Raw genomic sequence first — 13,325 nt, 5'->3', positions numbered from 1 at the left:
ATATATATATATATATATATATATATATAAAAGTTTCATTTACAACCCACCAATGTCAAAATTACCCTGTAACTACATTGCACAAGAACATATTTTGCCAGAAATGTGATAAAACCTTTTATATACAACAGACTTACAATTTTTGCCTGGAATATATTAAAAGAATAGGTACCTGTTAGTTTTAAAATAATTACATTATAAATAATTTGCTTGTATATCTGGTTGTACCCCTTTAGTACCCAAAACTTAACATATTGTTCCCTTATACCTACACGGAAGTACACTATAATTACAGAAACGTACACCGTAATTTCAGTTTACTTACCAAGTTCTTTGCAGGTTGTATATCTGCTTGTTACCCCTTTATTACCCAAAACTTAACATATTGATCCCTTATACCTACACGGAAGTACACTATAATTACAGAAACGTACACCGTAATTTCGGTTTACTTACGCAGTTGTTTGCGGGTCGTAATGTGTTACCAAATATTCTACATAATGGTAGGCTAATTTTTAGTTATATTATAGTCTCTTTTATAAAAGGCACTGTTAAATAAATGGTGTTTGTTTATAAAAGCAACCAAGAGAAAGGCTGAGAAAAAAATAGAAAAGATCTTAGTAGCCTACACTGTAAAATAATTTTTGCTGCATTAAATTAAGGCCGTATAGTCATTTCAACTGTCAAATCTTGAGTAATGATGAATTGCTTTGACTTGTGAAAGTGAAAACGGATAAACTTATGTTAATGTAAAAATATTTTGCCATGAGTTATTGATCACATTTTCCCGAGTGTAGTGCATTGTAATGACATTGTGTTTTCCTCTTTTGTGCACTTTTACATAATACACCAACACTTGTATCTGTTCCCAAGAAAGTGGTGGCTGAAATATGTGCAGTAAGTGGACATTTTCTAACTTTCCAAAGGAAAGAAAGTATAAGACTTTGTAATGTCCATTTGTTTCCATTGAATAAACCCTCTCAGATAACTGTCATATGGAGGAACTAGCCTGCAAGTGCATAAATAACTTTACTTAATTTATACTTGTATGCTTTATGGCTGCAATATAAGTTGCAGGATTCCACATCTACAGAAAGGCCTACAGAAGAGTCTGCACAGACAGAGGAGACATAGGCCTACAGGTGGGCAGTGTATTGCCAACTTTTCCTTTTTATTTGTTGCATGAATCATGTGTCTAATATCTCTTGTTGCAGGCACTTGACCACTGGCTTTTTTCTTTCTTTTTTTGGCAATGTTGTGTAATATGGCACATGTAACAATGTCACAGGCCCTGTCAGGTGTGCAACCCTCAGACTTTTCAGACACTGAAATCTTCCCTTTAGTTAGCCAAAGTTCATTTCATTGTGTGCCCTTGTCTTGGCTAGAGCTGCATTGTAACTGGTTTGGGTCAGGGAATGGGGTCATAAAACACCTGTCTGCAGGCAGGAACACGTCATAATCACCTATGAAAAAATGCAGTTCTGTTAGGATCAGCATAAGTGTGTGTACAGTGAGCTTGATATTTAATTGTGGAACTTTTCTTACCACTTTCAAATAATGTGCATAAATGTGAATCTCTGAAAATTATTAAGTCACGCACAGATCCTTGCCATTTTGCTTTCACATTTGTGATATGGAAGATTTTAGTCAACTGCCTTTTTTAATTTAATATAATATTACTAATCTGGAATATTAAGAATCACAATAGTAACTGGGCTGCACATTTACATTGTGAACCCCCTTTCTGTTCACATAATCCCCTTCATTGAGGCCTTGATGGCAGTCTATGGTCTAGCCTATAAGCCTGAGTGACATATACTGTAATCGGCATGGTCATGATTGCATGATCTTCATAAAAAATTATGATAGCCTAAAAAATAAAATAAAAAATAAAAAAACTGGTTAAAAAAAAAAAAACTGCTTTACAACATTGGGTCTTAAGATGCTTGGAAATGCCACAAAAAAACCTAAAACTGTTTTTTAAACCTAAAAGCGCCAGGTAAACTGTGACACGACAGACAGCACTTTCCATCAAGTTCTCCGCTTCTCCAATAGTGTAAAGGAAAGAGGCACTCGCAAATAATATTAGGGCAATGCAAACAGTTTGTGCTGTAGTTAAAGCCCGACTCCAACAAGTCAAAAATAAATGTGCGTTTCCAACAAATTAATAATGTAAACGACAATCTCACGAGTCACAAGAAAAAATATATCTCTCAGAAAGTGCACTATCGCGCTGCGCTGGACTTCCCGTATCAGCTCCGCTTATGAAGCCGGGATCTAATCCTGTTTACATGAAATAAGCCTGCTCCCGAGCAGGTTTAATCTTATGGACCTGTTGCTATGACAGCAAGTCCAGGATGAGCTTCGAAGAACCAAACAATCATGATCAAGATCATGCCAAATCGTCAACAATCAAATCCAGCTAACTGAGTTAGCAACATACGAAGAATGGGCCCCTGATACTGCGTTTCCGTGTGGACGAACGGCCGAACCGCGTAAAAAAAAGTCACGGTTATAAAAATATCACGTGTTCCTGCCACTCCTTGGTTTCCATGCCAACCTTCATTAGTTCATCTGTCACACCTGTTTCCTCGTTAGTCTTGTCAGCTGTCTCATCTCCCTGATCTGTTTCCCTATGCATTTAAGCCCTGTGTGTTAACTTGTTCATTGTTCAATCTCCGTTGTATTAAGAGTGTGTAGGCTACCTTCTGCCCGTCTTCTATGTACCTGTTTGAGTTATATTGTGAGTAAACGTTTGCAAAACTTTTGACTTTTTAAACTACTGAAAAACTACTGTGGAAGAGACGTACCTTTATCAGGATCGTTGAGCTGGAAGATGTTGGGTTGATCCAGATCATCCGGCAGAACAACCATCCAGCCCAGAACCGACACTTTCTTACACGCCCGAGACTTGTACTGTTTTCAGGAGGAACATTTCAGACGTGTTATCTTTATTTAGCAGTTCTTCCATTTCAAATGATTCGATTTTTTTCTTCTTAAAAGAATCACATAAACCTCCATCAATGTTTTGACAATTTTTTTTTTTTTAATAATTTTTTTTTTTAAATGAGGAATTGCTCTGACATTCTTTTAGCCTGTATCATGGCAGAAACACTTACATGTTTCCGCTCAGCGGCTCGCAGGGCTTTAGATCTGTAGAATATCAGAGTCGAACCACACAGTGAGATCCAGTACCGGCTCCATGAGGCAAGCTAGAACAAGCATAAAATAAAACATCACACAGAATCCACATACACTACGATTTAAAAAATAAATTAAATAAACTGACACTTATATTCAGCAAGAATGCATTCATTTATTCAAATATGACTTTAAAGACTTTAATGTTACAAAAGATTATATTTCAAATAAATGCTTTTGAACTTTCTATTCATCAAAGAATCCAGAAAAAAATGTATCACGGTTTCCACAAAAAAACATTAAGCAGCAAAAACTGTTTTCAACATGACAATAATCAGGAATGTTTCTTGAGCAACAAATCATCATATTAGAATGATTTCTGAAGGATCATGTGACACTGTGACATTTTACAATATATTACAATAGGAAAAAAACAATTTGAAATTGTAATAATATTTCACAGTATTACTGTACTTTTGATTAAAATCAGAAAATCAGTCTTAGTGAGTATAAGAGACTACTTTCAAAATATTACAGACGTTACACTTTTGAACGGTAGTGTGCATACATACAGTACATACTGAACAGTAAATAACTATATAACTGCACAGAGCTGGGCAATACTGGCTATGAGTTTTTGGCAATATTAATAATTGTGTTAAATTAGTTCAAAGCTGTCATTGGAAAATATGTCTTGATTATTTTAATTTCAAGGGAAATCTTTTGGATATTCTTTCTAGATACATTGTTTCAAAGAAGGCACACAGCAGAGTTAGATTATGGCCTGTTTTTGTAGATGTTGGTCACTAGATGGAGCGGTTGAGTCAATATTCAGCTCAAAGCCACAGGAACACCTGCTGGGAATTGTGAATGTTTTCTCAAACGTTGAGCCCTGTAAAGCCCTGAAACCTCATGCAACCTTTAACCAAATAAAGTCGAAGCTACAAACTTGCCCCATTGCATCCTTTTTCTTTGTAAAGTATGTTGTCAAATCAGCAAACCAATATCTGGAGAGCTCTCCGTTTGTATTTCCATGCTCTAGAAGTATGAGATCTGCAGTTACTCATGTGTGCACCATTTCAAAGCAAATGCAGAAATATCATTATACGCCAAATATTGGAAAATGCTGAAAGATATTTAAAGGTCGAAGCACAGGTTACTAGTGGAGGAATATTGTTTTGGTAATTATGCGAGTTATGCTCATGATCGCAGATGATCACTTTATCAGTTCAAACTTTATTAATGACGCCAAAACTTTTCTAATAACAGATACATATATTTGAAAACTGAGCAGGGAAGTAGCTTATATCTGTTGTAGTTCTGACTTGTTGAAATCAATTGTTTTAAAGTAAGTTGGTTGGCAACGCTGACATTAGACGGCGGTTGCTAATATCAGATCAGGTATAACAGTGGAAACTATAACTTGGCAAGGCTATTTAAAGGCAAATACACCAAAGCTGGTTTAGAGAGTGGCATTGTTACCAACATAACCAGTGTTTTGTGAAACTAGTCAATGCACAGCAAATGTGCTGCTATGCAAAATATGTATTATTATGGAAAATATGTAATATATTGATGTTTTATTATGTGTACTGTTGCTTTTTCTTCATTTTGAGGCTTAAAGCCTTTCTTTCCTTTATTTATGTTTATGATGTAAACATGCATGGACAAATGATGAAAGTATGCAGTCAGGAAATCCGTAAAATATAAATAATTATATGAGGCTTAGTGGATTAGGGATTAGAGTTTGGAGTTTTATGAGGTCTTCGTTGAACACAAAAAGTTACATAGTGGAGACATTTCCCATAACTCTGTATTACAGTCATAATGTATCCTTATGTACCATTAGTCTTTTGAATCTGACCTTTGCTTCAACTCTCACCTTCTAGCTGTCTGTAAACCGTGTTGTTATTGTTTCTGTGTGTATTTGACTGGAATGTGATGTGCAACTGCAATCGCTCATGTCTTGGGCAAATATCTACTGTCCATTTATTATGTATGAACTGACTGTTTGTTCTTTGCTGTTATTGTGAAGCATCCTTGAGCTTGGGAAAGGCGCTATATACATGAAACATGTTATTATTAGTGTTTTGAAGCATCATCCCAGTGTGATGTGTTTTTACCGTAGGCTTCTTGCCCTCCTTCATCAGGGTTTTCCTCTTCACCGGCCCCTCCATCATGACGCCTGGCTCTCCGGGACTCACACTGGACTCTGCTACTGACGGACTGACAGTGGGAAAACACATCAGCTGAACACCTCGAATACAACAACCGACCCCTGTGTGTGTGTGTGTGTGTGTGTGTGTGTGTGTTCAGTGGACATATGGTGATAGTTGCTTCTCTAACCATGTAATGAGCCCTAAGAGAACAGAAGTTGCAGTGCACATCTGATCTGAGGATGCGATGGAGTAAAGATGAGCACGTGTGAGTGTAAAAAGGACAGAAAGATTCCCTTCACCAGCAAACACCCACTCAAAAGATACCGGCTCTGTGTCAAAACCCAGTGAGCTGCCTATAGGAAGCCTTTTAACTCGCTGACTCTCCATGTAAACACTGAAGGTCAACAGCCTTTCATATCTGAACTTCCAGTGAAGACCTACACTACCCATTTCTTTACTCTCTCAAACTACTGATATATTGGTAACACTTTACAATAAGGTTCATTAGTTAACTACATAAGTTAACATTAACTGATAATGAACTGCACTTATACAGCATTTGTTCATCTTTGTTAATGTTAATTTCAACATACTAATACTTTATTAAAATCTTGTTAACATTAGTTAATGCACTGTGAACTAACATGAACAAACAATGAACAGCTTTATTTTTATTAACTAACATTAACAAAGATGAACAAAAACAGTAATAAATGTATTGATCATTGTTAGTTCATGTTAGTTAATACATTAACTAATGTTTAATAAAGGAACCTTATTGTAAAGTGTTACCGATATATTTGCACATACAGTAGCGGCCCAAAGGTGATGTCCGGCTTAGGAAATTGGACATCTTGACACTTTATGCAAATATTATTAAAAATGTTTACAGAACGCATGCAAAAACAAGTGAGAACCAACGGAATATTAATAACGGATTATGTTGTAGTCAATGCTTTTTCCCGTGAGATCTATGCATTTTTTTGCATAATAGTAAAATAAAACCTGTAGCTGTAGGTTGCCAAATAATTAACCAAGTTTAGTGTTTTGTTCTTCACTCATATTTGGAAAATGTAAAAATTATGAAATATTTTCCTCATATTTTGATTGTTTAATTGAACTTGTTGGGAGATAAAAACAAATATCTGCTCTGGACATCACTTTTTGCCACTACTGTATCTGGATATATTTTACAATGAACTCCTTCATTTTACACTATACCATCATTGGACAGTCACTGTTGCAGTGTGTGGATTCGAGTCTCCTGTGTGTTTGTATCACACTTACATTGCTTCTAGAATCTTCACTCAAAGAAACCACAATCAAAGCACTTAAACGTGTTGTTGCACCGGATAAAAGTTTCTGAGGCTTTCAATCTTTTAGATGCCCAGATATGATCATCCTTGTGTGAGGGACCCCATCCTAACATTTAAAAATCAGACATATGCTTTCATTTATAAAGACCCAATTTATATTGTGTAACATTTATATTATAAATATGTGTAAAATATTATATAGAAAATATTTTGTTTCTATTACATTATATGATGTATTTTTGGACTAATTAAAGTACTGCTCTGTTAGATGTATTATTTATTTAAATTAATTATTTATTTTTTAATTTAAATATTATTATTTATAATATTATTTATTAGGGCCCGAGCACCGATGGTGTGAGGTCCTTATTGTAATTGGTCCCTATATTAACTTTATTAATTAATCTTAGTGTTATTGTTTATTTATTTATTTTACTAAGTTTATTTAGTTAGTTAGTTTAATCATGGTTTTATTATTTATTTAAACATAATTGTTATTGTTTATTTATTTTACTAAATCTATTTAATTAGTTTAATCTTCTTTTTTTATTTTTTAAAGAATAATTTATTTTTATATTTTATTTATTTAATGTTTTTGTTTGTTTTATTAATTATTTTAACCTAACTGCCATTGTCTATTTTAGTCAGTTAATTTATTGATTTAGTGTAATCTTGTTTTTTATTATTTGTTCATTTAATTTTTTTTACGCCCTAGCACTGCCTTGCCTCCCCTGTTCTGGATGACTGAATGTAAAAGTAAATGTGATATGAATGCTGCCCATGTACAGTGTTACTCCAGTTATGATTCTCCATCAGAAGGAAGTCTCTAGGTAGGCCCAGAGGACAGAGGACCATAAGACAGCTCATTAGGTTTGGGAACAGAGCTTTTCTCTTCTATATATACAGTAATTCTGGTCTATAAACATCCTGACATCTGGAAAAAGAGAAAACGGATGACAGACATGACAGTCTTTGGTCTAAACCCAAAAGAGAGGGAAAACTGGGATGTTAAAGAAGAAACGCTGCATGCCGAGACAGGTGACCCCGACGCCCCAGAGGAATGGAGAGGTGACCTTTGACCCCGTGGAGTTTGTACCTGTGGGCATGGCTGCGGTCTCTGGGGGAGTTGCGGTGAGGGACCCTCCAGTTAGGGCCCAGAGTCGAGTACATGCGGCCCCTGTTTGCACATTCGGCACAATCAGTTTAACGTCAGTGCAATTTGAGCCGACAACTGCACTCAAAAGAAATAATTAGGCCTAAATTTAGGGATTCGAATTGCATATACAATTTCCCTCTGTTTGAATTACACAACTTTAACATAAACAAACAAATAAACTTAATGTGATGAATATTTGTCTGTCATAATTAAAAGAAACGGGTAAGATTTCTGCACTAAAAAAAAAAAAACGGTTTATTATTAGCTATTTGCATCTTTTTGATTTTATTCACATAATCTAAAAATGCATTTATTCAAATTGAGTAGAATCAGCATAAATCTGTGCATTGTTATTCAGTGAAAAAGTATGAACTGTAAAAATATGGTTAGCTGTATTACAGCAAATAAAATGTATGAAACAAATTGGATTTATTGATAATAGATACATAAACCTAGTTATTGTGTATTTAAACACATTCATTTTATTAGTCCAATCATAGAAATATTACCCGTTTCATTTATGTATGACTGACAAATATGCATCACATTAAGTTTATTAGTTAAAATTGTGTAAATCAAATGGATGGAAATTGTAAATGCAATTCAAAAACATAAATCTTAAATGTAGGTCTAAATATATATAATTTTTTAAGTGTACACGGAGTCTCACTGACTAATGAAAAAATAATACAATTATTGAATCAGGTTGAAGGATAGTACACCCAACAATTAGAGTTTCTCATAATTTACTCACTTTCTCTTTTCCATGCAGTTAAAACATACAGTACAGTGATTACTTTCAACTTACAAAAACATCATTTCACAGTTCATTCGACTTATATTATATATTAAACACTATATATATATATATCAAGTCTTCTGTATTCATATGTTCCTGTGCAAACTTAAGACTAGTCGTAAATAGTGCAAATATTGAAATGCTTCATGGTGTTTAACAGCCCTTCGGTCACATGGAAAAGAGCTGCGTGAACATCTGCTAAACATTTCCTTTTGTGTTTCACAGAAGAAAGAAAGTCATACGGGTTTGGAACGACGTAAGGGTGATTAAATGACTTTTCATTGTCAGGCGAACTATCCATTTAAACCTTAAACTGTTCTGAGACCAGTTTTTGTTTGCTTTAGTTGTGTTATTGTGTTTTGCTGTATGTATATCTACGCTTTTCTGTGGAATGGACATAAATGGATGTTAAACATTTATAACGGGAAACGACAATTAAAAAACAACAGAAATAAGTACAGTTGAAATTTGAATGAAAAATTTAATTAAAAAAACATTCTTTTTAGAACTCTCATTTTTAACCTTAAGCATGAAAAGATACATGGCAGTTGATCATATGAAGGATTTATGGCAACACTTTACAATAAGGTTACCGACTAATGTATTGCTCATTATTAGTTAATGCATTAACTTGTAAACTAATGTGACCTTATAAAGGTTACCAGTTAGATTACCTCTTATTAGTAATCACAGACTTTTGGGCCATTTTCTAAAATAAAGTGCAATTGTAATAACTATAAATGATGCATAATAACATGCAACTAACCCTAAGCCAACCACTATTAACAAGACTAAACCTATAGTAAGTACATTTAGTTAATTATTTTTACTAAGTAATAAATGTTTAATTACACTGTAACACAGACACATTAAAATAAAGTGTAACCAAAAGTGTCACATTCACGCTAGGCCTGTGTACTTCCAAGTACTTCCACATGTATGTATGCATGCATTTATTTATTTGAAGTGGAGGGATAACACCCGGGACATGCAGTGAGTGTGTAAAGTGCATTTTACAGTAGACAGTAGTTTTTCCACAGTAGACTCTTCTGCCTGCACCACACCATGACACATATCAGGAGAGTTTTATATTATCGCAACAGGTAGAGATCCATCCGTGTTTGATATAGATCCGAGTCGCTAAAGACCCAAATATGTAATAAAGATTAGCGAGACATTCATGCATTTAAGGGTTAACATTAATGCACTGTGAACAAGAACATGATCATTTTTATTAACTAAGATTAACAAAGTGTAGGAAATGCTGCAAGAATATGTTGTTCGTATTAGTTATTGCATTAACTAACTTTAACAAAAGACATTATTGTAAAGTATTACCCAGGTTTTCATTGCACTTCTTGTGAAAAGCGTGAGCGTGCATCCAGTTTAGCTGTAGTCTGAATGTTTCATGTGGGACAGGCATGTCATTGTCACATCATAGATTTCCTGTTAGCACCTAACAGCCTTCTGTGTAGAAAAACAAAGTAAGACCTCACTATTTGATTATATCTGAAAGCATAAACATGCAATGTATTTTTTCAAAACACTGCTTTGGCCAAAACACAAACTTTGCATGAAAAGTAATGGATGACAGCTGTAAACTAATTCAAGTCTTTAACTTGTTAGTTAACCTTCATCCTTCCTGAATATTAATAAGGCACAGGAAGTGAGACCGTAACAGATATGCGTGAAAGCCCCCTCACTGACTGACATGCGGATAGATTCTGGTTCTGATAACAACAACAATATTGTAGGAAGCCACTGATTTGTGAGAAGCTCAGAGGTAAGTCAGACAGCATCGACTGAAACAATTCAGCATTTATTTCAAATGTTATCAGAGACTGTACCCCCAAAATGACAAGACAGATCATATGTTTTCATGTTTCAATATTTCAGGATGTCGGAAATGTGCTCCGTAACGTTCTTCACATTAAATGATGTGTTTTACTACGTGTAGCCTACTTAATGTAACGTTAAAAGCCATCAATAAGAAGAGAAGAGAGCCAAGTTTTTTTCTGATAGGTCTAAATAAGTCATGCTGTATATAATAAGCAACAGAAAATGGCACTGAATCTGTTATAAGATCATTGTTTTTCAAATTTACAGACAGAGATGTTATTCCATGAGGTTGTTTTTGCCGCTGTCTTCTTTGCTTTATATCCCTCAGGTAACACACTTACTCTTATTTTCAGTTTCTATTGTATTTACAACTAATGGCTTTAAACTTAAAATATATTAATGGATCAAAATGCATCCTATTATTTCAAAATAGAATATAAATATAATACAGAGCTGGGTAGTAACTGACATAATTACATAATCAGATTCCTAAAATTAAATACTTGTAATTAGATCATATTACATTTTAAAATACTCGTAATCAGACTACAGTTACTTTTTTATTGATTACTAAATATTCACAAAATGACAGTAAATTATTCATAATTCAATGATTCTCCATAATTCTAAGAATTTTCTCTTTTAAAATGTCCTTTCTAAAAAAAACTATTGCTTATATATGTTCGGAAATGTTTTGTGGAATTACGCCCACAAGAACGACCACTAGGCAGTTATTACATGGAAAATTGAGAGGCCACACAGAATAAACAAGCAAATATATATATATTTTAGTAAGTGCAGACATATTTGTGTGATATGTTTTATTTTGATTGTTTTTATTTTAAAATATTTTAATTGATTGTCAGCTTTTCCTCAATTTTACCCCCTGATGTTCCCACACAAGCTCCAATTTGAAAAAGCCAGACATGTTTAATGCACTTCACGTTGTTGATAACAATGAGTGGAATACATTTTCTTTCTCCTTGCATTTTTATATCAATAGGCCAATACTTGAAATCAATGAAATCAATGTGATAAATGAGTTGGGTCAAAAGTACTAAAAAATGTATCCGATATAATATTATATTACCTAAAATGCGTAATGTAATCTATATAAAACCCCAATGAGCTTTTTTCTAAGAGTGCGGCATCAAGATTAAACATCTTAAATATATTTTGGATGTTTCTCCATTCTGGTTCTTTTTCACAGGAAAGGCTCACACACAAAACAGCGTGAAGCAGTGGCCAGGTGAGGTGTACAGCACACCCGGAGGAAACATCACCATACACTGTCACACTCATGGAGACATTCAGGAAGCCATCTGTTTAGTAAACTGGTACTATGAAAGAGTTGGGAAACATGAGAACATCAACAAGCTTGCTCAGTTTAGTGGGAGACATTCTGAAAAAGCAAACAACTCACGCTCAAGCTTTACCCTGACCTCATTAGAGCTCAACGACACCGGCATGTTCAGCTGTAATTATATCTGCAAAATCAATGGCACATTTGAGCAGCATTGTGGGACTGGGACTCGACTTTTTGTCCATTTTAGGACTGAAAATGTGACTCAGGGAAGCCCACTTTGTACTTCCAATATTACAGGTGAGGATAATTTTCTCTTTGTAAACTCTTTGTAAAATAGCTGTGGAACTTTTATGTTTTTGTACAATTTCTCATTATCACTCTCTTGTTCTCTGACCAGATGGAGTGGAGGATGAATCCAGAGTTGACCTGATTTTCCCCTTTCTTGTTTTAATTGTTTTATTATCTAAACTTGTGGTATTTATATTTATGAGTTCCATTGCACTTTTTTCTCCACATTAAATCCAATCCTCATGTTTTCTCGATGCAAGGCATGTTTATTCATATGGCATATTTAATATACAATGGTAGCTGAAAGTGCTTAAACTGTCATCATTTAAGGAGAAAAAAATCAAATGAAAAATATAAATCTTTAACAATTTTTTTAAATAATCTAAGAAAAAGCGTGCTCACAACAAACAGGACTAGAACACAAGCACATGTGAACAGTAGTTTTGAACAGTAGTTTATAAAAGGACATAACGGAATGAAATAATGTAGAGCAATCAGATAAGTAAAAGTACAGCGCAGTGCTTTGGTGAGAATGCACAAAACATTGAAAAAAATATTATATCTTCAAATCATATTGAAAACACCCTTCATTTTCTCAAATTAATAACAATGAAAGATGTGAATCAGTGTGTGGGCACTGGGAAAATTACTGTTGGTGTGCCCGGGTTATGCAGAGTTCAACAGTCACTACATTCATTCCACAAGAAATGTTTTCCATTAGGTTGTACCAGTGATGACAAAAGTAAATGATTTTTTTTCCAAGATAAAATGCCCTTTTGTACCAGCTTTGTATTTGGTTTTATACTGAAACCCATGTGGTCCAACAGTATCACTCTAAAAAACATATGGGTCTCACATTTTTTATTTGGGTGTTTGTGATCTGATCTTTGTTTGCTGATGAAGGGCGGCATCTAGTGGTTAATGGTTAGTGGTGTATGTGCAGGTATATGTACACTGATACACTTTGTGCCAGTATTTGCAGACATAGCCATTATCTGCATAACCTGTTTGCTGAGCTGTATGCAAACATTAATATCAATGGAAATGAGCATATAAAAGATTCTTCGTTCTCATTATTTCATCATTTGGAGGAATAAAGCATGATAATATTTTCGGTCTCTTGAATATGATGGAATGGAAGTTGCGCACGCAGCTATATACAGATAAGATATGATAACATATACATCTTGTAAATAAAGAAAGGGCAAAAAACACTCACCACAAGGGGGAAACATTGACCTTTATGTCCTCAGCGCTTGCAGCTCCGAGGGCTTTCAAACTGAGAGAGAGAGAGAGAGAGAGAGAGAGAGAGAGAGAGAGA

General features: G+C 34.4%; 1 protein-coding gene and 1 long non-coding RNA gene across 2 annotated transcripts; one reads left to right on the top strand and one right to left on the bottom strand.

Annotated features, from left to right (window-relative positions):
* Positions 1–1,359: 1,359 nt before the first annotated feature.
* Positions 1,360–7,903, bottom strand: LOC311090383 (ras-specific guanine nucleotide-releasing factor RalGPS1-like; the record flags this gene model as incomplete). The annotated part of the gene is made up of 5 exons (XM_084125640.1): positions 7,713–7,903; positions 5,265–5,367; positions 3,120–3,212; positions 2,811–2,916; positions 1,360–1,463 (listed from the first exon to the last, which is right to left on the bottom strand). Exons 1-5 carry the CDS (start codon positions 7,784–7,786, stop codon positions 1,360–1,362), a joined length of 480 nt encoding a protein of 159 aa, XP_083981766.1. The 5' UTR covers positions 7,787–7,903.
* A 2,225-nt stretch (positions 7,904–10,128) lies between these two features.
* LOC311091646 lies at positions 10,129–12,258 on the top strand. Its single transcript, XR_014608136.1, has 4 exons — positions 10,129–10,354; positions 10,678–10,738; positions 11,621–12,013; positions 12,114–12,258. It is a non-coding gene; the product is annotated as an uncharacterized lncRNA (long non-coding RNA).
* The last annotated feature ends 1,067 nt before the right edge of the window (positions 12,259–13,325 follow it).

This window comes from Abramis brama (assembly GCF_963993115.1).
Source record: "Abramis brama genome assembly, chromosome: 10".
Lineage (NCBI taxonomy): Eukaryota > Metazoa > Chordata > Actinopteri > Cypriniformes > Leuciscidae > Abramis > Abramis brama.
The sequence above is the reverse complement of the archived record's forward strand: the minus strand, read 5'-3'. Positions and strand labels throughout refer to the sequence as shown.